This window comes from Saccoglossus kowalevskii, chromosome 8 (assembly GCF_978046115.1).
Source record: "Saccoglossus kowalevskii chromosome 8, keSacKowa6.1, whole genome shotgun sequence".
Classification (NCBI taxonomy): Eukaryota; Metazoa; Hemichordata; class Enteropneusta; family Harrimaniidae; genus Saccoglossus; species Saccoglossus kowalevskii.
Genome location: NC_140648.1, coordinates 9246558 through 9273117, shown reverse-complemented (window position 1 = coordinate 9273117; position 26560 = coordinate 9246558). Strand labels below are relative to the sequence as shown.

Genomic DNA, 26560 nt, shown 5'->3' with positions numbered 1-26560 from the left:
TCACTTGTCTTGCCAAGTAGATCGGATTAGCAGCTCACAAATCCGCAATTGTCTGGTTTAGAGATCTCTGAACAATACAAATTAGTTGTTACAGTGGTAATTGGTCAACAATGACATAAAAGTGATTGTCTATCAGTGGAATGGCTGAAAATTATTATGCAAATTAGGTAATCAATATGCATAGAGTAATACGGTGTGATGATTATATCAGGGCACCCTGTATGAAGTTAAATAGAAATCTATTGCGATACCGAAAGAAAACCTTATAATTGGCCATGTATTATGCAAATAAGATATTTAATAAGCAACAATTTAAATTAAGATCTAGTTAGATCAAGTATCTATGTATCAAGATTCATTGAAATTTGTTCAATAGTTCTTGAGATAGATTTGGAATAGCTAAAATTGAATAATTTATGCAAATCAGGCAATTATTATGCAAGGGATTTCAAAAAAAATCAGTGTTATGGAGTATTGCAGAGCATCTATTATATTCAATATTCAAACAAATAATTACAATTTTTTATTTATATGTGCTTCAATTGAAGATTAAATAAATACACAATACCAGGATTTATTAAAACTAATATATGTATCATCTTCCCTCATCAACATTACCTTTAAAATTAACAACTGCCATGCATCGCTGTCATCTCTCGGAAGACCTATGTATTCTTTTTTAGTCACAATTTTCTCTTTAACATCAACTTCACTCATTTCAACATCTTTGTTTTTATCTGAGATGGGAAGAACAAAAAAAAGTTTATCATTTTAGTAGCATCTAATTCAAACAAGTTTTTTTTTTCACTCGCCATATTTAGATATTTTTCATTTTGACTAAATTCCTTCTTTAGAAAAGTCAGTTATATATGATGCTGAATGAAACACCCTTAGAGTTGAATATTCAGAGCATCCATTTGTTTATCTTTCACAACATATAACAGTGATTTCCAATATTTTATGTCATTTCTTTCAAAGATAATAATTTGAAATCCGAGAAGATGCAGTGGTGCAGTAATTTGTAAATAATGTGAAATTTTGACTAAAAGCAAGTTCATTGTGTCTGAATTTCTTTTTCGGGAAAGTCAGTTTAAAATTGTGTTTCTTTTAAACCTTCCACCTTTCATTCTGAATGGTTCATCCTTTATATTTTAAGTTGTTCCTTGTTATTTAGAAATACCTTTTTTATCTTTCTCCAGTGATTTATTCAACATCTGATGAAATTTATTTCCACCGCTGGAACCCCTCATTTGCTGTACTTCTACCAGCTGGGCCATGTATCCTTTGTCGGCGACGACGTGCTCCATACTGTACGAATCTTGACCACATGCAGTGTCTAAATGATCCAATAATTTACTGAAATCATTCAACATTAATATATCACATTAATAACATTTATATATCATCATGCATACTTCCAGGTTGAGGTTCTGTTTAAGGTTTTTCCGCAGACTGAATCAATATCAAAACAAAGGTAGAAAATTTCAAACAAGTCCGACGAACCAAAAAAAATATTAAATAGACCACTTTCCGGGAAGTATTGAGACAGTAGGGCAATAAAAACATCAGCCTTTGTAAGGTTGACAAATACAAATATGTCAGTTAGTTGATACATTGTTTGTATTTAGTAAAAAGAAATCTTGTCATATCTACTAGTACATCTACAAGTGCAATATATCGCTTGCAAGTTGAAACCCATATCAGGTACGCATGCATTACGCCACCTTACGAGAAAGTGGTCCATGCCTTCTTCAGGCATATTACACTATATTACAGGGGTGACCTTGATCTCAATATTTGTCATTAATATATATCATACCATGATTTTACATTCAAATGAACTGTATTTGATTGGTTAAAACAAGTCACAAGTTTACATCATATTCAGTAGACATCTTGTTGTATACATCATGAAGGCTTAATTCCTAAAGTTTTATGAAAATCAGTGACGACGCAACACATTTCGCAATATTATGTTTAAAAAACATAATCGATCTGGCAAAAAGTGAATGAAAATTGTCTTTTGGATAATTTTTCAACAAGGTTGACATGGTTACAATGTTAAGCAAAAAACATTCTTCAATTTTTCAGAAGAGGTTCTTGAGTATCCTCGGGGGCGGAGCTACATCACAGAACGTTCTAAGTTGCTAAGTCGCGCACCACTGTAACATGAATTTCTATGGGCTCTGTGCGAGCTGCTGTGAAACGTCAGCTGAAGAGAGTTTTCGGCCGTGATGGTTTCCAGGCGGTGAAAATGCCTGGATATCCACCCCTGAGAATATGTCCATTTTCCCTTAATTTCTCTGATTTTACATGTTGAGGCACTTTGGCATACAAGGCATACATATGGATAATCTTTAGTCATTACATAGATTAGTCATTACATAGATTAGTCATTACATAGATTAGTCATTACATAGATTAGTCATTACATAGATTAGTCATTACATAGATTAGTCATTACATAGATTAGTCATTACATAGATTAGTCATTACATAGATTAGTCATTACATAGATTAGTCATTACATAGATTAGTCATTAGTCATTAGTCATTACATAGATTAGAAAAAAAGCTTTACCTCATGCTGTTTACTGGTATACCAAAGGACTGCACAAATAAAACCAACTGAGCAGGTTCCAAATCTTCCAGAGCTGATAAGCGTAACAAAATAGGAATTAATCGCTTTTTGACTAAACTGAATTTTAAATTGTGACAAGATTTGTATTCCTCTTTAATAAAAAACAGAGGAACAACAATTGAAATTCAGAAATGATCCACAAACAAACAGATGGAGGTCAAATGTCATCTTACCAGCATCAACCAGTCTTGAAACATGTGATCTAATCATCTTCAGTTTTAACCAATCAGGAAGGAGTAAAGCTTCCTCAGACGTATCTACTAGAAAAGCTGATGGTGATGGTTGGTTGCTAGGAAACCATGCATTCAACAAATAGTCAAAGTTACTGTCACCTACATGATTATAAGAAAACAAAATCATTGTTGAATTCACATCTCACTATGACATGTGACACAAAAAGAACCAGTATTATCATGATGTTTAGTTCGCAGTTTTTTTGTGGTTCTCTTTTATACCCAGAGCTGGGAAGAAGCTGATACAAACTACTCAGGGTTGCGCAATTCCAAAATACTGGGCACCAATTTCACAAAACATAAATTTTCACAAATTTCAGGAGTTAATGAGAATCATGCAAATTGTGGAGCAAATATTTCACTGGGATGTCGGATTGTACGATTACCTTGTGGTCGGCCGTATGTTAACAATATTACCATGGCATGTACCACTAATATATGCATTGTGGCCGCTTCACCAGTAGTCCACTGTATGAACACTTGGTCTTGAGTATCTGACTAGAACACACAAATAAAATGATACATTGATTGGTTAATATACGATCACATGATAGATAAATAGCCAGAGTTTACATTGGCTTCATTACATCTCATTGGTATATTCGCTTCTGATGTAATAACATCAGGAACGTCACAATTAAAAGATGATTAAAATATGTTCAATATAATGATGAATATTCATCAACTTCATGCTGTTTCGATGTCGCTATTTGGGAAAAAATATATCAAAAATTATCATGTAACGTGACAGGAATTCAATCAATTTCAAGAATTTAGTTACCGTATTTATCTGGGTATAAGCCCAGGGTCTTGAACATGGAAAATCACCAAAAAGAAGGGGTGGGCGTTTGTCCGGATATCCCCGGCAAAAAAAACGAAAAATTGCGGAAAATTGGCAACACGCAGGTCGAACTGCGACAGGGAGAAAACGGCAAATAAAAACATGCAACAAAAATAAATGAACAATATGCAGCATTAGAAGTGTAACAAGAAATAATTTATTGCTTAGAATGTGACAAATATTAAAACCAGAAATAATAAAAATTAGAATATCCCCGTCGACAAACACGCCGCCCCATACGCGTGAATTATTTCCGGTTTCGACAATTACCGGATCAACAGCCATACAAGATCAATAATAATTTACGCAGTAAAATTACGAAAGTTCATAGTTGTTAGAAAAAAAAAACCTTCTAAGATCTCTATTTCAACGCTCATTGCTATCTTCGTAAAAGTCAAAACCCTGAAATTCCAAGTCGGCGCCACTGTCGCGATAGAACTAAAATCCATATAGCTTCCTCTTGAAGTTTGTCGATGTCGTCCCATACAATTTGGACTTATCACATTTAATCCACGCATTTCGCTGTCTGGTAGCTTGGCACTTTTAATTCACGTCTAATCAGAATAAAGAGACAAGAAAAATGGGGTCGCGACAAACGGCACGACCTTTAAGTATCCACTTTACTGATTGGCTAAGAATGACATCACTACTAGTGTTTCATCATGGATGTAAATTCAACATTGCTTTTTTGTCAGACTAGGCGTTCGTTCATCAATCACGGTGAAAGTTACCATTCAGCAAGTTATATGGATATCGCGACGGGCTTGAAATAGGAAGATTTTTTTTCCAACGACAGAAGAATAATTTCCATGAAATGCAATAGCTGTAGTGAAAGATGGTAACAAAGTTGGCAGTCTTCGGCATGACATTGCAAAATTTGCCCCAGTTATGGATTCGCAAATATTTTATAAAGCCAAAACAAACGTGCTTCAAACCACTCTCCCAGTTACAGGTTGCTACAATATTGCAACATTGGTTTCATTGCCGGTGACGCTAACTACGTAAACAGTGGTGAACGCGCTGCTCTATTTATGTCACAGCTATTTCGCGTTCACTCATCGTTTTACGCAATTGACATTTATTTTTCAAATTTTGTTATCAGAATCAAAACAAACTGCAAGGAAGTAAACTGTTAATACAACGGACAAAAATAGGTTTTTGTTTTTATATTTTTTTACTGGTGTAGAAAAAACACCCCTGGGCGTTTGCTAGGATATGACCTCAACTCCTTTATTTTATCAAAAGTGGGGGGTGGGCGTTTGTCCGGGCATGGGCTCTTAGCCGGATAAATACGGTATTGCAATTCTAGTGACTGGTCACCAACTGTAAAAATTTAGTGGTTAGCAATATGCGATATTGATTTGGTGATTTGGTATTGACCTGACATTGACCTTGTATTAAGCTTATATTGGCCTGAGGTTGACCTGACATTGATCTATTTATATATAAATGACCTGGTGTTGGTTTGATGTTGAGCTGGTATTGACATGGTGTTGACCTGACATTGACCTTCTATTGACCTATAAATGACTTGATGCTGACCTGATATTGAGCTGGTATTGACATGATGTTGTGACTTACCCATGAGTATGCCTCAGCATGTGGGTGTGTGGCTTCTTTCAAGTAATCATAAAATATTTTCAACATGGACTGTAGAGTAATAGTAGGTCGTTCTGTTTGGTTGTCATCTTTAGGAATCATGTAGCCTAGGATTGTGGGTCTCTCCACAATCAACTGAGCCATGTCCTGAATTCAAAAAAAAAATAATAGTTTTCATGTGAAAACGATGCCAATAAAAAAAAAAGAAAAGAAAAGCATTACACATTAAGCAACATGTACCACCATGAAACCATAACAAAAGCAACTCATTCACTGATTGGGTGATTGATTAGTTAAATTAGCCAACCAGAATGAGTCTTACATAATACTTACCAATGCCAGATCTGCCATGTTGTGTAACTGGTTTAGAGGAGCATGTCTTGAAAGGAAGATAATGTATGCACTGATAAAACTAGGATCTGTTTCCATTTGGCATGCCTACAAACAATGAGAAGTAAATAAATAACTGTACAGAGAATAAATTAGCCCCAAATTTTGCTTTCTGCACACTCAAGAAGTTATCATTTCAAAATATGATTCTGACAGAAAATACTCAAAATGTGAATTTCTCTTAACTGATCATCAAAGCAGTGTCCAAACTAATAATGAAATTATTTTTTTATATTTTATTCTATTATTTATATCTGCATTACACTATGTAATTTGGTAACAGAAACATTTTTAAAAGAATATAAAAATACTATGAATACTATGTTTCATGGTCAATTTAATGTCTTAATTTTGCTGGGTGTATTAACCAAGTTACATTTCCAAACATGTTTTATGAGTCAAGTCCTTATATACTGTGATAAAATATAGGCCAAAAAAAACAACAAACATATTTAAACAAACATTTTGACCAAAGTAAAATGTAATGTCTCAGTAGTACCGTACTTATCTGGGTAAGAGCCCATGCCTGGGCAAACGCCCACCTCCCACTTTTGACACAATAAAGAAGTTGAGGTCATATCTGACCACGCCCAGGGGGTCTTTTTCTACACAAAAAAAAAATATTTTCTATTCGTTGACTGTGGTTGTATTAAGAGTTGACTTTCTTGAAGTCTGTCGTGATATTTATAAAAATTGTTAATTGAGTAAAACAAGGGGTGAACGCAAAATAGCTGAGTCTATAAAAATATTTATTAAAGCAGAAACGGTAGTTCTCTTTTTGAAATATGTCATGACCCTAAAAAGGGCCGGCCGTTTGGTTTGTGCTTCCTTAGAAACGATTCAAGCAAATCGTATAAGGAGAGCCGCTAAGCAAGTGTTGCACTCGTTGTACTCGACAATGAAACGAATGTTGCAATACTGTAGCAACCCGTACCTGGGAGAGTGGTTGAAATCACGTTATTTTGGCTTTATAAAATATTTTGTATCAGCTTGCAAATCCAGCAATTTTGCAATGTCACGCCGAAGACTGCCAACTTTTTTACCATCTTTTATCACCGCTATTGCATTTCTGTCTTGAAAACTATTCTTCTGTCGTTGGAAAAAAAAAAAACTTTCTTTTTCAAGTCTACCGCGATATCCATATAGTGAGACATTCCAACCGCCGGAACTTGCTGAATGATAACTTTCACCGTGATTGATAAGCATCGAAGCATAAGAAAGCAATGTCACGATTTGACCTTTATGATGAAACACTAGTAATGATGTAATTCTTAGCCAATCAGTAAAGCAGATGCATAAAGGTCAAAGAAGATTGCTAGACTGTAAACAAAAGCATCGTGTGCTATCGCAGCACAGCGACCCTATTTTTCTTTTCTCTTTATTATGATTAGACAAGAATGAAAAGAGCCAAGCTGCAAGACTGCGAAATCTGTGGATTAAAAGTCCAAATTGTGTGGGACAATATCGACGAACTTCAGGAATAAGTTGTAGGGATTTTGTTCGACGGCTACAGTGACACCAACTTGAACTTTGAGGGTTTTGAGTTTGACGAAGATGGCAATGAACGTACAAATAAAGATCTGAGAAATTTTTTCAAACAGCTATGAATTTTTATAATTTTTACTGTGTAAATTGTAAATTATTATTGATCTTGTATGACAGTTGATTCGTAATTTGTCGAGACCAGAAATCATTGTACGCAGTTTAATCCCTGACATTTTAATTCATTTCGAGTTCACGCATATTGGGTGTGAAAATCCTAATTTAAATGATTCCTCACAGTTGTTTTTTATTATTTCTGGTTTATTTGTCACATTATAAGCAATACATTATTTTTGTTTTACTTCTAGTGTTGCATATTTTTCATTTATTTTCGTTGCATGTTTTCATTTGCCGTTCTATTCCCTGCCACAGTTCGATCTGCATGTTGTCAATTTTCGTTTTTTTGCCGGGGATCTCCTGGCAAACGCCCACCCCTTTTTTTTGGCAATTTTCCACGTTCAGGACCCTGGGCTTATACCCGGATAAATACGGTAGATATACTCCTTAGAGACACATGAGAATTAAGTACTTACTTGTCGGAGATGAAAACATGTCTGAACTTGCACTGCTTTAAAATGAGGGAGTCTGGGCAAATAATGCAACAGCCATTTATGAGATTCTAGGTATTGAGGACACTCCCCAAATTCCTCCTCTTGGTCCATAATCATGACATCATCATCACTGTCATCAGTATGATTGGATGACTTTGGAGAAACAGAGTCTGCATGTTTTTTAACATGTTTGTCCAATACCATAGATAAACCCTGGCAAACAAACACACAAGATGAATTTTCTATAGTTGGGCATTTAAAGTAAAGACATGTATTTATTATATTAATATTATGCTTCTATCATTGAAAACAATGTATCTACATTAGTTTCAAAATGTATCAGCACGGAAATTCAAAATTTTTCTAATATGGGGTAAACTACATCACCAACATTGAATATATTCCTGGTTACGGAGATCTCATTTGGCCAACTACTTTTTATACACATTGTAGAAGCCCTATAGTATGTGACTGAAATATAATCACGGCACTAAACGCAAACGATAACACAGAGCAGAACGTTTTGATTGGCGTACTAAGGTTATCACAAAGTATATATGGGACCTACATGTACGCTACATTGATGATCCAAACTCCATACGTTGACCATTCTTGTATTCTGATGGAAAACCTTGTATTATAGGCATGTGCACATGTAGGTAATTGCATGTAACTTTCATAGCCACGCCCGGCAATAAAAATCACATGGAAATTGCGAGACGCAAACTTGCATACTTTGCTATGAAATCCACATTTCAAACCAGTTCCATGTGTGTCAATAAACAACACCATCTCTAATTAATTATTTATTTATTTATTTGACAAACTATCGTAAAAATGTATATGTGACTCATAATTACGTGTGATCACTAGGAAGTTCAGTTTACAATACAATGTAGTTTCTATTATGCTGAAATCAGCAAATATTAGTTCAATTGTTTTGTGCTGAGGCTCATAAAATCTTAATATTACTGTTTTATCGTAATTTGATGCTTTTAACCAGATTTAATAGTTTATTAGTTTATCACATTGCAAGTTTACCGCACACATGATGTGAATTCACTGGATACCTTAGCAGCTAAAGTTCTGGCTGATTGTTGTTGTGAACTCAATCTTCTCAGAAAGTAATCTAATATTTCAGCTGTAGTGTGGGCTTCTTCTCCATGCAGCAAAGACTTCAATCTTGCTAACAACTGTTCTTGCTTTCTCAGTTTCTAGAAATAAACAGTTTTCATCATTTACTAACATAACAGGGTATTTACATAAGGATATGTACACCAAATAGTCAGAAAAATATGTATAATACAAATAATCAAATGAGAAGGCATGTTGCCAAATATGCCAAGAATACTGAAAAAAATCACGCTTTTAAAGAGTGCTATGGGCCAAAAAAAAATTTTCAAACAAGAATCGTCTACTTAATCCACATCAGCACAGTAGGTCAATTATCTGACTACATTTGATTATAAATAAACAATTGTTTACATGTATGTCTATGTTAAGAAACTTTGGACAGATTACCGATAGTCATTTTTGTGAAATAGAAGAAGAAAATGATTCAGACAAACCTGTTTCTTTTTATGTTGTTCAATTTTACTTTCTTCATCTGATAGGTCATCCATATTTATTTCCATTTCTGTTGGTGCATCATGAAGTAAGAACTCACAAAGACATTGTACTGGTAGTACGTCTAGTGAACCCTCGCTGGATTCTACTAACTCTGCTAACCACGGCATAGACTGAGATGTACCCTACAATTATATAAAATGGACAACAATATACCAGTAATCTATTACAAGGATATCGCAAAGAGGATTATATGTAGACAATATCATGCATACTTAATAATAACCTCAATAACATAATAACCTTATTATTATACATCTTTCTGATTCATTGATATCGATAGGGAAAATTATGACAACTTTCTTTCTACAAACCATGGCAACATGTCCGCCATCTTAGAAATATTGCATAAACCTTCCATGTTTATAATTCATATATTTGTACTTAAAGGTAGAATGCTGATATTTTGTGCAATATCTGTTAAATTGTACTTGCATTGTGAATGGTCAAAAATACAATGAAATTATTCTGAATGCTAGGTCATGATTGGTTATATTGCCTACCTGCCGCTGAATAATATCCAAGAGAAAGTCAGGTGATCGACTTCTACATAATAATGTACCCATCTTAATAGTGTTGTTAAGACTTCGCAACTGTTCTAGAATGTGAGGAGGTGGTTTCCTAGCAACGCCACTGAAAAATCAAGACATGATTACAATTTTTAATGTTTTTCACAATACTGAACTCATTTTTCTCATTTGATACTTCAAAGGTCATTTTCACTTGAAATATACAAAAATTTAAATTGAATATTTGAAATATTTTAAAATGAAACTTACTGTGGGTCCATACTTGTGAGCTGAGCAAGCAATAGACTGGAACTTTCATCTATAAGCATTCGAGTAGATGCTGCAGCAAGGTGACTTTCAAATTCTAATATATCTTGTTTTTCAATCTGAGCCAGCTAAACATTTTTTTTATTGTTTTTTATATTTGTTATGTAACGAATAAAATTGTATCACATTCTATGATTTGGTGACAAATCCCACAATAATCCAGACTGATGTATATAGACACATTTTTATTTTGTGATTAAAATAAATGGATTTTTCAATTACGAAAGTATGAGAAGCATACATGTCGCGCGCAGTTATCTAACATGACAAAATTTTACTTTCTGTATGATGTTCTCTAAGCTAGTTTGTAATTTCAGACATTGATTTGATAACCACGAGTTGAGCCCTGAGAGACTAGATCTGTTTCTGTAGCAACCGTGACGCTATATCCAAACGTTCGCTACATTGTTTCCCATTGCGTTCTCGCGGTACTTGTCTGTTTCCCACCAAAGTTCTGCCTCGTGTTAGTCGCGTGTCACTCCTAATATGGAATGACAGCGTTATGTTTCGTTTGTATGCGCCAATCATTAGCGTTGTTTTATTTTCGGAACGTTTTTGGCATGATATATTCTAGAGTACAAACACGTGTTTGGCACTTCTCCGATTAGCTGTCACCGAGACAAATGCCGCTCTAACGTTGACAATTACATTAACCAGGCAAAGCGCTGTTGTGAGAAGTCCGATTCAGGCCGTCGCTGTAATTCCTTCTATGGTAGCTTCGCAACTTGATGCTCGTTATGCACACCCTCCTTTCTATGCTCTCTATGATGCCAACTCCTCATGAAGCTATTATTTAGCGATCTATATTTTATACCAAGAAGTATTTGCTGTACAACGTATTGATGTTCATGTTGAGTACAAATAAACCAGTTTGAATTATACCTCACGTCTGTTCAACTCAAGAAAACACAACGCAATCGATGTCCCTTTCAATAACAATTCCGCATGATTAGTCAGTTGGTTTTATGTGACGAAAAGAACACCCCAACGCCTAGTTTTGCGATATAAACTTATCCACCACAATACATATAAAAATAAGATTCAAATCAGTCTTGCATTCAGGCAGAAAATCATGTTTAATACCAAACTCAAATTTGGACACCTATATTTCCCATATTTATTTCAAAAAAATTTGATCAAAAGTAGTACGTGATGGGATATAAAGTCCAACTAGTCCAAAATCAGTAAAACATGAAACTATGGAAAATGCTGTTACCAAAATATTTTGGACAGAGAAAAGATAGCTTTGATATGATTAACTAATGACAGCAAATAAATATATACCTGTAATTCTCTGGCCTTGAGTTCCTCAGTTGTTCTCTCATCTGGTGCCATAGTGGAAGGCGGGAAATTAAAATTACTGTTAACAAATAACAGAAATAATTAGGATACAAAAGTACATTATCAGAACTGCTTACGGAGTGAATTCAAATATTGCACCAACATTTTTACATTTTCTGTAATTCTCCTTTACTTCGATGATAATTTTGTACAAAACTGGAAGACATTATATACAGTTTTTGATGAACTAATTTTGTTGATTTCATTCTGGATTGAATTTATTGTGGAGGATTACAATAGTTCACAATGGTTGTAAAAAGGTTAATTAGGGTAGTAATAAGGCTGCTTGATACACATATAAACAGTGTTCAGCTAAAGTGTAAATATGGGCAAGTAAAGCATCGTTTTGCGTAAAATCGTTTGAAAATTTGTTTGTGATATAATATTGTATACTTACTTAGTCATACACATTTCCATAAAACATTTCAACATTGGATACTCTTCCCACGATTTGTGACCTGTAAATAACAACATGTTATTTGCAATTATAGTCAAAATACATTACTAACTAAAAGAATTAAATATTCTGATTAATTATTAATGAAGTCATATATAAACATGAATGATAAAATCAGTGGTGACTGATCTCATGTTAGACTCAGAAAACGAAAACAATATTCAGGTGAATTTGCGTTTTTAAAATTGCAATCTTATTTTGTTTTTCATAAAAATTGAATTTTTATGTATTTTTTTTTATTCTGAAAAAAATGAATATTCTCCTCACTCTAGGGCAAGCTAAAATGCCCACTCACAGTGTTCATTAGTCCTTGCGAATACAAAACAGAAACCAGGGACAAGCTAGTGAAAGTCTTATAAGCAGTATATTTAGATATATAATTATATATAGATGTTGTAATTTCAGTTAATTTCATCTTCATTTACTCATTAATATAAATTACAAGCATATAATGAACATATAAAGATGCAATATGAGATGGAGAAACCCTTGTCACTGTACATAGATGTACACCTTGCTATGCAAAGTAATACAGCCCTTAAAAACAGTTCTAAATAGCATGTAATGAAGTTGACTAGATTAAACTTACTTAAGGCCTTAAGTAAGTGTTAAGTGTTCCTGGAGTGGTGAAAAAATGTTATCACCCCTTGTTACCGTGCACCACCGTTTAACAGAAGTTGGCCCCTATTAAGGCAACGGCGTATACACTCAGCCACAGCTCGAAGTTTTTTGAGCTGCACAAAATATTGCGAGCGGTGAGGAGCGGGCAATTTTCCCCTCCGGCAAAGTTCACCACCGCTCTAACAACGCCCAGTCAAGTTTGGCACCGCTAGATGCAAATTCGTGGACGCTTGGGTCTGCTAGGCCAACGCAGAAATCTTGAACGCTGGACCACCACTGCTTCGCCAGCTTTGCTCGGCCGGTATGCCGCTAAAAAAACTTTAAAACTCAGCTGACCCAACGCACACATGCGCGGAACGCCCATGTTTTCAATTTTTTTCCCATTTTGTGTGCGGTGACGAGATTGTCTAAATTCCGCCCCTCTCCCTATTGTTGAAGGAACGCTCCAACAAAGTTCGGGCGGTGTGACCGGGCCTTTAGTGGCCCAACTATACCTGTGAACAAGTGATAAAAACTCACCTATATTTTTAGGATTGAAAGCTGACACCAATAATAAAAGTAACCAGCCTTTCCAATATAAATTTGATATTGCTAGTTGAGGTGCCTGATATCTAAAAAGTAACAAAACAGTGAAGTGTGTAATCTTGTTTTCATCACAGTATTGTCAAAACAATAGGCTTTGATAACAGATTAGCAGCTAGGGAGTTCATGTACAAGTTTTTCCAAGATTAATTAGAAAATAGGAATCGCAAATAAAAATCAAAGAAAGCTTAGAAAGAACTCCCATGTGCTGAGAGTATTGGAGACACATTAAATATAATTTGAAATTACTTAGCTGAAAACTAATTATGCAAATCAGAAAATTAATATGACCAGATTTGAGTGTAAAACTAATGAGGTCTGCGCAATGTAACAGAAAATCTATGTCTCCAAGTTTAATTGAAATGTGATTAGAACCAAAAAATTATGAATTATTATGCTTATTAGGGAATTAATATGAACAGATTTTTACCCCAAACTAATTAGGTTTGTACATTGTCCTAGAGCATCTTTGTACTAAGTTTCATTGAAATGGAATAATTAGCACCGTGAAAACTCCAAAATTTCGACCCCTCTAAAAATTTGACCGCCTATTTATTTGCCGGGTTTCGGTGTTTTATTTACCTCCAAATTTTCGACTCCACTAAAAATTGCCGACTCATTCTTATTCGAAAATTGCGACCAGTTTTAGTTTTCCCCCAAACGAAAAAAAAACCGATGTGAGCGTTCAAACGGGACCTTCCTCAAAGGCATGAATCCGGGTTTCTGATTGACTGAGAGATTTTTATTTTATTGGTAACGAAAATATATTCTAAATAAACGAAGTTTCAAATAAAAACGAACACAAAAATCTCGGCATGCTGCGTTTCTGAATTGTTGATTATTACTGTACTCAGTAGTGATTATAATAATGTACACAAAATAAATTTGTTGAATGGTTATGAAATACAAATAAAAGTCAACTTAGTTTCATCGTAAGCGAATGATTCCGGTCTCGTATAAACGTTTGATGCTGTAGGATATCCGCCATGTTCTCTTAGGTCAAATAGGTCAAATCGCTAATTAACCAATCAAAAAGCTGGATGATGCGAAAACGGCATGATTTTTTTTAAATAAAAAAATTAGTTGTTTTTAAAAAATAAACTGGTCATCTGAAGAATAATTTAACATTGTTCACAGTGATAACAGCTCATTCTCGAAAGGAAGCTTACCCGCTCACGCTAGTCACGATAAAAATCATACACGTGTACTCTTGAATAGACAGACGTCAATGACTACGGTAAAACTTAGACTCTATTTTAGCTGGCAGGATTGATTGAAATGTCCGAAAAATGACGCCAAAATACACCTTAAAAGTCCCATTTTATTTTCTTAAATCCCATTATATTTTTTAATCCAAGGGCGAATTTACGGCAGAATTTGGTCCCTCAAATCACCGGTACGGTGCTCAAATAAGGGACACGTGAGCTTTGATTCTAACCGGATACATTGCACTGGGTCGGGGAGATCGTTTGCTAAACTTCCATGTATCTTTTGTCCAATGGGTACCTGTACTTCGAACATTCGCAAGTTTTCCTAGGTAGTGCGAGACAGCTTTGTCTTTTGACCTATTAGTTTTGTTTAGATTTTGAGTTACAACTCGGCCACGACCTTTGCTTTTACCGTGAAACATGAGGAAGTTTACGTCAATTGACGGACATTGCATTTTTTAAAAACTAATGAAGCACACTGTCTATCAATCTGATTAAAATCTGATGTAGTGTACGGGCTTTAATTATTTTGGCTATAAACTTATTTTAATTTTATTTTTTATTACTTTTGTTATTAATGCCTTTTAATTTTATTATTTTACTTTGATTTTGATTTTGTGATTTTTTTTTAATTCTGCCCTACCTACATCTGAGCCGATGCCTATGTAACGAGATTTCAACGAGACCCACTATCGACGATTTTAGTCAACGAATCACAGACCTCCTTCTATAGCGCACATGATGACGTCACCGGGCGGAGTCGGGTGGCAAACACTCAAATAAAATGGCGGATTATACCGACGTTAGCGACCGAGAATAACACGGCTTTACGGTAAGTTTATCATTGTCAAATGCAACGAAAGTCATTTTTATGTTAATATTGTGGCTCGAATGGTTCGACTTTAGATCGTTATTTTGCATAGTTATTCTGGGAGTGACGATTTTGTTTCCACCGTTTCGACCGAACACCAGTGTCTTTTTCCAGTCGCCTGCCCTGGAGACGGGTGATGTTTTGTTGAAGATCGGGCCAACATCGTCTACGGTATTGAAGCCGTAGCTGTAAATATTCATCAAATTGTATCAACATTTTGTACATTATACAATAACTCTTTATTAAAGTAATTGAGCTGATTTGAACTGGAATAAAATATTTTTTATTTGGAACACATCGCAATTGATCAGGAAATATTTGTTTGCTCCAATTTTCTGCGTCGATGCCGTGGGCCGGTGACCGTTATACAATTTAAAATCAGTTTGCATTATTTACTATAGCTGTTTACAGTGTTCTAATCATTACAATTTACTTATTTTTTTGCTTCCATTCTAGATAATTATGCTCAGTGATGTAAAATTGAAGCGATGACTGAATGAACGAACCTTGGCTGGCGAAGATGTATCTGGAAGTGTACACATTTGTTGGAAGTGAAAAAAATATTCAATGTAATGACAAAAAATGTAAAATGCTGAGGAATTTCTTTTGCAAATAAAAATATACTAGCAATTTTCTATTAATGGTTTATTCAAGCTGGCAAAATATAATGTACAGAAAGATTGCCCGTAGAGTATCGCTACACTGAAAAGTAAGCAACCGACAGCCTGTATAAAAGGGGGGCTGTGATTGGCTGTTACTTACGCGAGATTTGAACGGGACTTACATAGGCGTCGGATCAGATGTAGGTAGGGCGGAATTAAAAAAAATCACAAAATCAAAGTAAAATAATAAAATAAATAAAATAAAAGGGCATTAATAACAAAAGTAATAAAAAATAAAATTAAAATAAGTTTATAGCCAAAATAATTAAAGCCCGTACACTACATCAGATTTTAATCAGATTGACTGTCTATCATCCCCATTTTTTTTTTGCTGATTTCTATTCTGAAAAATTCGACCGTCCGAAAATGCACCTTAATTTTGACTCTAAAAACACGTCACATTTCTAACACAAATTATTTAAAACCAGTCGAAATTTTGGAGTTTTTACGGTACTTTAGATATCAGTGTGAAAGATTAAAATTGGTTAATTATGCAAATTAGGTAATTAATATGTACAGATTTTAACCCACAATTATTCAGGTCTGTCTATTGTCCTACAGCATCCATGTACATTCATTGATATGTGATGTATAGTACCTGAGATATCAGTGTGAAAGTTGGTTAGTTATGCAAATTAGGTGATTAATATGCACAAATATTTACCGGAAACTAATTGGGTCTGCATAATTCTAGATTCATTGAAATATGATGATTAGTACTTTAGATATCAGTAGAAAAGCTGAAAATTAATTATGCAAATTAGGTAATTAATATGCACAATTATTTACCCTAAAACTAATCAGGTCTCTGCATAGTCCTAAAGGATCTATGTACCAAGTTTCATTGAAATGCGATGATTAGTACTTGAGATACCCGTGGAAAAGCTGAAAATTAACTAATTATGCAAATTAGGTGATTAATATGCACAAATATTTATCGAAAACAATCAATCTCTGCATAGTCCTTGAGTATGTAAGTACCAAGTTTCATTGAAATGTAATGCTAACTACTTATATCAAATGCTGAAAATTAATTAATTATGCAAATTAGGTAATTAATATGTACTGATATTACCATAAAAACTATCAGGTCTGTGCAGTGTCGTATGACATCTATGTACCAAGTTTCATTGAAATGTGATGATTAGTACTTGAGATATCAGTGGAAAAAACAAAAATTGACTAATCATTATGCAAATTAGGTAATTAGTATCCACAGATTATTACCAAAAACTAATCAAAACCTAGCATTAGTTCAGAGCATCTATGTACCAAGTTTCATCAAAATCCAATGAGTGGTTGTTTAGATATCAGTGGAACAGTCATGGAACCACTAAAAAATAGCTAATTATCATGCAAATTAGGTAATTAATATGCACGGATTTTTACCAAAAATTAATCAAATCTGCGCATATGTTCAGAGCATCTATGTACCAAGTTTCATCAAAATCCAATGAGTGGTTCTTTAGATATCAGTGGAACAGTCATAGAACAGCTAAAAATTAGCTAATTATCATGCAAATTAGGTAATTAACAAGCATGGATTTTTACCAAAACCTAATCAAATCTGCGCATTGGCCCAGAGCATCTATGCACCAAGTTTCATCAAAAACCGATGTATGGTTCTTGAGATAGCAGTGGAACAGTCGGACACACATACACACATACACACACACATACACACATACACACATACACACATACACACATACAGACGCACTAACTGCAAAGACTCCCATTTTGTGCTTCGCACATGGGAGTCAAAAATTAGAAGCTAGGGGTTATTCTTACCCAGCAGGCAATGTTATATTTTCCGGATGATGATATCCACAAAGATTCAACACAGCGTCCATTAATTGACATCTCTCCACTTTCAAGACTGAAAAATCTAAAATGAAAAATATTGACCTCAAAGGTGAGCAGAAGTAAAAGACCATTTGCAAATATTGAGCACCAAAAGGACGTAATTTGAATCAAAATAAGCATTTCAAAATATGCTAAATGTTATACATGTAGCTACATAACCTGAGCAGCGCAATACACAATCAAAAGTTGAACACAATTTGTTTCAAATTGTCAAATCTGAAGATTTAATTTCAAATTTCTAGGTTTTCAGACCTTATCAAGACATCTCAAAAGGATTCTCATTTTTTAGATTTTAAAAAGATTTTAAAAAGACAAAGTTTGGTTAAAATCATTTCAAGACATTTATCCCTTCAATGGCAACACTGTAACTGTTTTGCAGACTGTTATTTGAATAATCAAATGAAATATCATTCACAGTAGAAACCCATATGTTATTGTTATGGGTCACAATACTAACATTTTACAAGACTTAAAATATATAATAATGACTTTCTACATCATACCTGGAGTATACAATACTGCTGCTCTTTTTACAAGTTTGTCTGCCATATCTAATGCTTCAGCTGGAGTGAGAGGTAGATTCTTTGACAAACCAATCACCAACACCCTCATTAATGTATCTTCTTGTACCGGTACCTCAGCAGTTAATCTCAATAACAAACTGTAAGCAATCAATAAATAGAATTTTATTTAAAGACAGGCCATGTAAGGTTGCGTTAGACTATAAAAGTTATATTTACTGTGAATTATAACACACTTAGTCTGAATCTAGCCATCTGGTTAGCTGAAGCAAGTACTGAAAACCTGTGATCCTGCCCCTAAACTGAATAAACTGGCCTAAATATCTAACCAAATCAATATCAAGACTGTGGGCACTGTTCATATTGATTGTGAGTATATGATCATGGAAACCTGGTACAAGTAATTATACAAATTTTATTCCCCAAAATCTCCCAGTGAGGAATGTGATTGTTTTTGGCTGCACAGCATTCAATAAATAGACGGGGTATGACACAGCACATTCCATTTTCGTTTAAAACGCGTACCTGCTGAATTGTACGCCAAATAAATTGGCCTTAATCGTTCAGCAATTTTTGATAATGGTTTGTAAATTACAGACATAAAGCAGTATTTCCATCAACATGTTGGTAAAGTTGCTTGATCAAACCAGTAATCCAAACTTGTAAACCGTACTCTGGGCGTTGTAGGTATAAAGCACAACTCCAGCATAGTTGATGAATGCACTAAATTTAACACAGCAATGATGGAGAATCATATTTTGAATACATGGAGTAATTACACAGCAGAAAATTAAGATAAACAAATAAACAAAAATGTTAATTATTGTTGATGCTTTGATTTGATTTTGTTATTTATAATACACTCGCATTCCAAATATATGTTATTATATTTCTGTTATTAAACAGAAAATCATACTTGTTTAAATAACATTCAAGAATAAATGAAAGTAATATTTGTGGCGTTCGGAAATATTCTTGTGACCAATCTACCATTGTGAACTGACTGTGGTCAAAATGTTTGGATATTATTATTTTCATGTTGGTAGGATAAAGTAGTTAATGTCTTAAATTAGGCTGTCAGGTGGCTGGCTAATAACCAGAATTGTGAAGAAAATCAAAGTATATTTGCTTGATTAATTGTGAGGCTAATGTTAGTATAAAACCAGGAACGAATAATATTTTGTTTGAAAATAAATACACAATGGCCTTTTTTATTCGAATATGTTTCGTACCCTGCTCAACTCGTGTTTCAACATGGTCAAGCATGATGTACCATGCCGCCAAAGGCAAGGTCAAAGTCAAAAATCGTACGCATATTGAAAGAAAAATTGTTGGTCACATATGTGCTAAATGACAAACACCTCCATTTAATTACTAACTTCACGTGCAGCCCAGACTGCTCTAATATCTGCATTGTTATTTCATTGGTAGTTGCCCGACACTTGAGTGGGCTTTTCTTTCCGTCTAGGGGGCTTGCTCTGGGACCACTTAGTTAAGCATTCGCAAGCTGTTTTCTGTATCTTTTGCATGGTTGGTTTTGGGATGAGTCCCCCCTTATGCCAAATAGTTTTTGAGTCTTACTCTAGAGTCTAAGAAGACAGCACTGTACCTATGGCTGCAATATTACTAATAAATTATTTTAGCCAAAATTTTTTTTCATTTTTCAATAATTTTCATCTCAACCACAGTTCTTCTATAGACAAACTGTGGCTATCTGATGACACTATGCATTTTATTTGGACTGAGCAAATCACCTGTGCCTACTGCCCTTAAATAAACGCATCACAGATGAAGGTATCTGTAGTTTCATTCTCTACATTTCATGTACAGCAGCTCAATTTCCTAAATAAAATAAAAACATAGTGAAACTGTGACAGCTTTGCCATTTCTAACAACGGCAGCAACAAACCAAAACAAAAAAATGTATAGGCAAGCCAGCACTTAATTCTTATATATAATATAATTTTCCAGTTAAAATTTTGGTCCAACATTTTTCACATATTTTCCAAAAGAACATCCTTACAGATGGCAACCTTATGTAAAAAAGATTTTTCATTGAGACTTTTTGTGATTGTTTATGTAAGTTGAATAATAAGTACAAATTAAACCGCAGACACTCAAACTTCACATTATAAATACAAACCTTCTTTCTGATTCAGGTGGCCAGTTATCTTTGTTATAATAAGTTTCATTTTGTTCCAGGAACAACACTTTCTGTAAACTGCAATAATGAGAAAATAGTGTGCATGATTTCATGATGAGTTAATTCAACTTACAAAGTTGTTGATTACTTCATGTAGTAAATAGTTACATTGCATAGGAAATATGTACATTCAGCGTAAATATATATTCATTATATAATGTCATTATATAATATGTTTACAATGAATTTGTTACATCATGATGTAGCTAATTTAGCTACTATGTAAATTTGTTGCATCATTGTGTAGCTAATTTATCTACTACATACATTTTTTATAACATGATGTAGCTAATTTATCTACTACATATATTTGTTATAACATGTTGTAGCTAATTTATATACTACTTATATTTGTTATAACATGATGTAGCTAAGTTATCTACTAGATATATTTGTTATAACATGATGTAGCTAATTTATCTACTAGATATAGCGAATATCTTACCAGTGTACATAGTCTGTTTGGTTTGGTTTAAACATAGCAGGAACATTGGTATGCAACCACCAGACAGAGTCTCGCTGTATGATTGCTATTTGATTCTGAAACGCATGTAAAACTTCAATATCTATTGAAACAAAAAAAAACACAGTACTCATTAATTTTTTTTTATTAGTGGCTCTAAATAGTGCATCCTGTTAACTGAGTGCTATAAAGTTGTCGTATATTTGCAGCTGAATATTGCTTATTTCATATGTGTCATGTGATCACCACTGACTGATCCGCATCTACTGTAAATATCTTCATGTTGTCAGAAAAAAAATTAAAGAAATTGCATCAACAAAGTACCCATACAAAACCAGTACAATAAAGACACAGGATGAACAATGATGTACAACAAGTGAAAGCTAACAAGACTGACAAAATAGTAACTCAATTATGCAATGAGATCAGCAAAAGTAACTTACCTTTCCTGTCTCCTCTAGCACAAGCAGTTACTACGTCTTTTACCTGTGGTGTGATACTCAGTAACTCAGTCAATGCAATGAGATCAGCTAAAGTAACTTACCCTTCCTGTCTCCTCTAGCACAAGTAGTTACTACATCTTTTACCTGTGGTGTGATACTCAGTAACTCAGTCAATGCAATGAGATCAGCTAAAGTAACTTACCTTTCCTGTCTCCTCTAGCACAAGCAGTTACTACGTCTTTCACCTGTGGTGTGAAACTCAGTAACTCAGTCAATGCAATGAGATCAGCTAAAGTAACTTACCTTTCCTGTCTCCTCTAGCACAAGCAGTTACTACGTCTTTTACTTGTGGTGTGATACTCAGTAACTCAATCAATGCAATGAGATCAGCTAAAGTAACTTACCCTTCCTGTCTCCTCTAGCACAAGCAGTTACTACGTCTTTCACCTGTGGTGTGATACTCAGTAACTCAGTCAATGCAATGAGATCAGCTAAAGTAACTTACCTTTCCTGTCTCCTCTAGCACAAGCAGTTACTACGTCTTTTACTTGTGGTGTGATACTCAGTAACTCAATCAATGCAATGAGATCAGCTAAAGTAACTTACCCTTCCTGTCTCCTCTAGCACAAGCAGTTACTACGTCTTTCACCTGTGGTGTGATACTCAGTAACTCAGTCAATGCAATGAGATCAGCTAAAGTAACTTACCCTTCCTGTCTCCTCTAGCACAAGCAGTTACTACGTCTTTTACCTGTGGTGTGATACTCAGTAACTCAGTCAATGCAATGAGATCTGCTAAAGTAACTTACCTTTCCTGTCTCCTCTAGCACAAGCAGTTACTACGTCTTTTACTTGTGGTGTGATACTCAGTAACTCAGTCAATGCAATGAGATCGGCTAAAGTAACTTACCCTTCCTGTCTCCTCTAGCACAAGCAGTTACTACGTCTTTTACTTGTGGTGTGATACTCAGTAACTCAGTCAATGCAATGAGATCAGCTAAAGTAACTTACCTTTCCTGTCTCCTCTAGCACAAGCAGTTACTACGTCTTTTACTTGTGGTGTGATACTCAGTAACTCAGTCAATGCAATGAGATCGGCTAAAGAAAGGAATAGTCTGTCCTGCAATGAAAATGATCACATCCATGTAGCTTCACATAACTCCCTCCATCAGATCAAGATAATTCAATCATGTCATATTTAGTGATTTTTCTCAGATAGACTACTCTAATTGTGGTATAGGAAAATTGTATGACATATACATGTATGATGTATTACATTACGAAAGAAACTGGTCTGAAACCAATCATAGAAGACCTGCTGTTAGTTGAGAAACATGTCCAAATTTATTTATCTAAAATTATTGTTCATTCCAAAATTTAGCAAAAAATTTGATCTCTTTCCAGAAGCACAAGTAAATCATGCATTGTGTTAATAAGCAAGGCCACTCTGACTTTTGACGACAACTGTAGTGTTATCAACCAATCCGCTTGTCCCTAAGTCAATGACATGGGAGGACATAATTATATGCCGAGGATTCAGACTGATTATTATATCCAGGTCAACAAAGGTTAAACAAAGTGGAAACTACTTGTTGCAATATAATACAACCCAAAATTGTAAACAGGCTTCATTTGAATATCAACCGAACACAAACAAGAACATTTTTATATGAACACTGAGGGCAGTATGAATCCTAGAAGCTATCTAATCCCTTGGTAAATTGATTCAGAATATTACTACATTTTTGTAAGCCTACCCATCCCATGACATCTTGACCAAATTAAATTTATCCATAATAACCAAGACAGTTCAAATGTTAGTACTGATTATTAATTATAAATTCATTAAATTATTGAACATGACCAATGTGTACAAATAAAATTGAATGAACTAGATTGTAATTTTTAGCATAGACTTTTGAACCAAGAAATTAAATTATGGCAAACGGACAGGGGGAAAACTGGTAAAATTTTTATTTGGTTAACAAATTTCTGGGCATGGAAGTCACAAGCCAGTTTCGAAAAAAAAAAATACATTATTTTTTTTGTTTTTTTGTATTTTCTTAACTTTGATCCAATCCAACATAATATGATAATGCCTATAGATAACATTTTAGTGAATATCTAATTAGATTTTGTGCAAGACTTTTTGTGACAGGTGACCAAACCTACCCTAAGCTGTGAATCCATTTCAGCAAATTGTTGTTCAGTTCTCTCTGTCATCAATCCCATACAGAATGACGTAAAATTTAAATCATATCGTAACTGCCGTACAATCTCACGAAGTAACGCTCTAACCGCTCGAATATAGTCTTCTCTGTTGACCAGTAATTCCTGAAACACCATGGCTAAATACTACACAAAATAATGCAAATCATTTAGTGATTAGAAAGTTTATGTTAACATATCATGACTACATTAAAATACAAGATTTCAACTAAAATCTCCATCATGGATGATAACGAAGTCTTACCTTTGCGGCATTGTCTGGTGAATGTTGGAATAAAACTCCTAATAAAGACATATTATTTGGATTTCTGGAATTTGATAGTTCATTGTATATAGTATGCTTCAAGATGGTAAAAAGATTCTCTGTATGCTGCGTGAGTAATTCCCTGAAATGAAATCACAAATTGATCATGGCTATTTTTGCAAAGTTATATTACTCATAATACCGTTCATATACAGAAATACAACAAAATTCAAATTCCATGTTACTGAGAGGTTTGACATGACATTACCTTATACAAGCCATATAGTGGTTGATAAGTGGTTTGACAAGACATTACCTTATACAAGCCATATAGTGGTTGATAAGTGATTTGACAAGACATTACCTTATACAAGCCATATAGTGGTTGATAAGTGATTTGACAAGACATTACCTTATACAAGCCATATAGTGGTTGATAAGTGATTTGACAAGACATTACCTTATACAAGCCATATAGTGGTTGATAAGTGATTTGACAAGACATTACCTTATACAAGCCATATAGTGGTTGATAAGTGATTTGACAAGACATTACCTTATACAAGGCATATAGTGGTTGATAAGTGGTTTGACAAGACATTACCTTATACAAGCCATATAGTGGTTGATAAGTGATTTGACAAGACATTACCTTATACAAGCCATATAGTGGTTGATAAGTGATTTGACAAGACATTACCTTATACAAGCCATATAGTGGTTGATAAGTGGTTTGACAAGACATTACCTTATACAAGCCATATAGTGGTTGATAAGTGGTTTGACAAGACATTACCTTATACAAGGCATATAGTGGTTGATAAGTGGTTTGACAAGACATTACCTTATACAAGGCATATAGTGGTTGATAAGTGGTTTGACAAGACATTACCTTATACAAGCCATATAGTGGTTGATAAGTGGTTTGACAAGACATTACCTTATACAAGCCATATAGTGGTTGATAAGTGGTTTGACAAGACATTACCTTATACAAGCCATATAGTGGTTGATAAGTGGTTTGACAAGACATTACCTTATACAAGGCATATAGTGGTTGATAAGTGGTTTGACAAGACATTACCTTATACAAGCCATATAGTGGTTGATAAGTGGTTTGACAAGACATTACCTTATACAAGGCATATAGTGGTTGATAAGTGGTTTGACAAGACATTACCTTATACAAGGCATATAGTGGTTGATAAGTGGTTTGACAAGACATTACCTTATACAAGCCATATAGTGGTTGATAAGTGATTTGACAAGACATTACCTTATACAAGCCATATAGTGGTTGATAAGTGGTTTGACAAGACATTACCTTATACAAGCCATATAGTGGTTGATAAGTGGTTTGACAAGACATTATATTATACAAGCCATATAGTGGTTTATAAGTGGTTTGACAAGACATTACCTTATACAAGGCATATAGTGGTTGATAAGTGGTTTGACAAGACATTACCTTATACAAGCCATATAGTGGTTGATAAGTGATTTGACAAGACATTACCTTATACAAGCCATATAGTGGTTGATAAGTGGTTTAACAAGACATTACCTTATACAAGCCATATAGTGGTTGATAAGTGGTTTGACAAGACATTACCTTATACAAGCCATATAGTGGTTGATAAGTGGTTTGACAAGACATTATATTATACAAGCCATATAGTGGTTTATAAGTGGTTTGACAAGACATTACCTTATACAAGCCATATAGTGGTTGATAAGTGGTTTGACAAGACATTACCTTATACAAGACATATAGTGGTTTATAAGTGGTTTGACAAGACATTACATTATACAAGACATATAGTGGTTGATAAGTGGTTTGACAAGACATTACCTTATACAAGCCATATAGTGGTTGATAAGTGGTTTGACAAGACATTACCTTATACAAGCCATATAGTGGTTGATAAGTGGTTTGACAAGACATTACCTTATACAAGCCATATAGTGGTTGATAAGTGGTTTGACAAGACATTACCTTATACAAGCCATATAGTGGTTGATAAGTGATTTGACAAGACATTACCTTATACAAGCCATATAGTGGTTGATAAGTGGTTTGACAAGACATTACCTTATACAAGCCATATAGTGGTTGATAAGTGGTTTGACAAGACATTACCTTATACAAGCCATATAGTGGTTGATAAGTGGTTTGACAAGACATTACCTTATACAAGCCATATAGTGATTTATAAGTGATTTGACAAGACATTACCTTATACAAGCCATATAGTGGTTGATAAGTGGTTTGACAAGACATTACCTTATACAAGCCATATAGTGGTTGATAAGTGATTTGACAAGACATTACCTTATACAAGCCATATAGTGGTTGATAAGTGGTTTGACAAGACATTACCTTATACAAGCCATATAGTGGTTGATAAGTGGTTTGGTTTTCAATCGGATTCTTATTAAATGTCCGATGACTTCGGCATCATCATGTTCGTGTGTATTACAATTCAAGCATACAGCCATGAGGAGATCTTGAGCAGGTTTGGTTAACTGAAAACAATTATATACTGTCATTTATTCAGTGACAGGTCAGAATGTGCACCACGTGTATATTT

At 34.3% G+C, this 26560-nt stretch overlaps 1 protein-coding gene and 1 long non-coding RNA gene across 2 annotated transcripts in view; one reads left to right on the top strand and one right to left on the bottom strand.

Annotated features, from left to right (window-relative positions):
* Nucleotides 1–26560, bottom strand: part of LOC102803904 (integrator complex subunit 1-like) — a 65284-nt gene that overhangs the window by 26316 nt on the left and 12408 nt on the right. Inside the window, exons 8-30 of the mRNA XM_085502143.1 lie at nucleotides 26350–26495; nucleotides 23970–24111; nucleotides 23669–23851; nucleotides 22508–22616; nucleotides 21037–21157; nucleotides 20532–20609; nucleotides 18371–18528; nucleotides 17793–17889; nucleotides 13198–13289; nucleotides 11998–12058; nucleotides 11544–11619; nucleotides 10203–10327; nucleotides 9927–10056; nucleotides 9366–9548; nucleotides 8868–9011; nucleotides 7780–8010; nucleotides 5648–5752; nucleotides 5297–5461; nucleotides 3261–3372; nucleotides 2815–2973; nucleotides 2582–2654; nucleotides 1181–1356; nucleotides 619–737 (exon numbers count right to left, since the gene is read on the bottom strand). Coding sequence (XP_085358269.1) covers nucleotides 619–737; nucleotides 1181–1356; nucleotides 2582–2654; nucleotides 2815–2973; nucleotides 3261–3372; nucleotides 5297–5461; nucleotides 5648–5752; nucleotides 7780–8010; nucleotides 8868–9011; nucleotides 9366–9548; nucleotides 9927–10056; nucleotides 10203–10327; nucleotides 11544–11619; nucleotides 11998–12058; nucleotides 13198–13289; nucleotides 17793–17889; nucleotides 18371–18528; nucleotides 20532–20609; nucleotides 21037–21157; nucleotides 22508–22616; nucleotides 23669–23851; nucleotides 23970–24111; nucleotides 26350–26495 — 2985 coding nt within the window. The remainder of the gene's footprint in view (nucleotides 1–618; nucleotides 738–1180; nucleotides 1357–2581; nucleotides 2655–2814; nucleotides 2974–3260; nucleotides 3373–5296; nucleotides 5462–5647; nucleotides 5753–7779; nucleotides 8011–8867; nucleotides 9012–9365; nucleotides 9549–9926; nucleotides 10057–10202; nucleotides 10328–11543; nucleotides 11620–11997; nucleotides 12059–13197; nucleotides 13290–17792; nucleotides 17890–18370; nucleotides 18529–20531; nucleotides 20610–21036; nucleotides 21158–22507; nucleotides 22617–23668; nucleotides 23852–23969; nucleotides 24112–26349; nucleotides 26496–26560) is intronic.
* LOC146739264 (uncharacterized) lies at nucleotides 14961–15969 on the top strand. The gene is made up of 2 exons (XR_014930141.1): nucleotides 14961–15300; nucleotides 15796–15969. It is a non-coding gene; the product is annotated as an uncharacterized LOC146739264 (long non-coding RNA).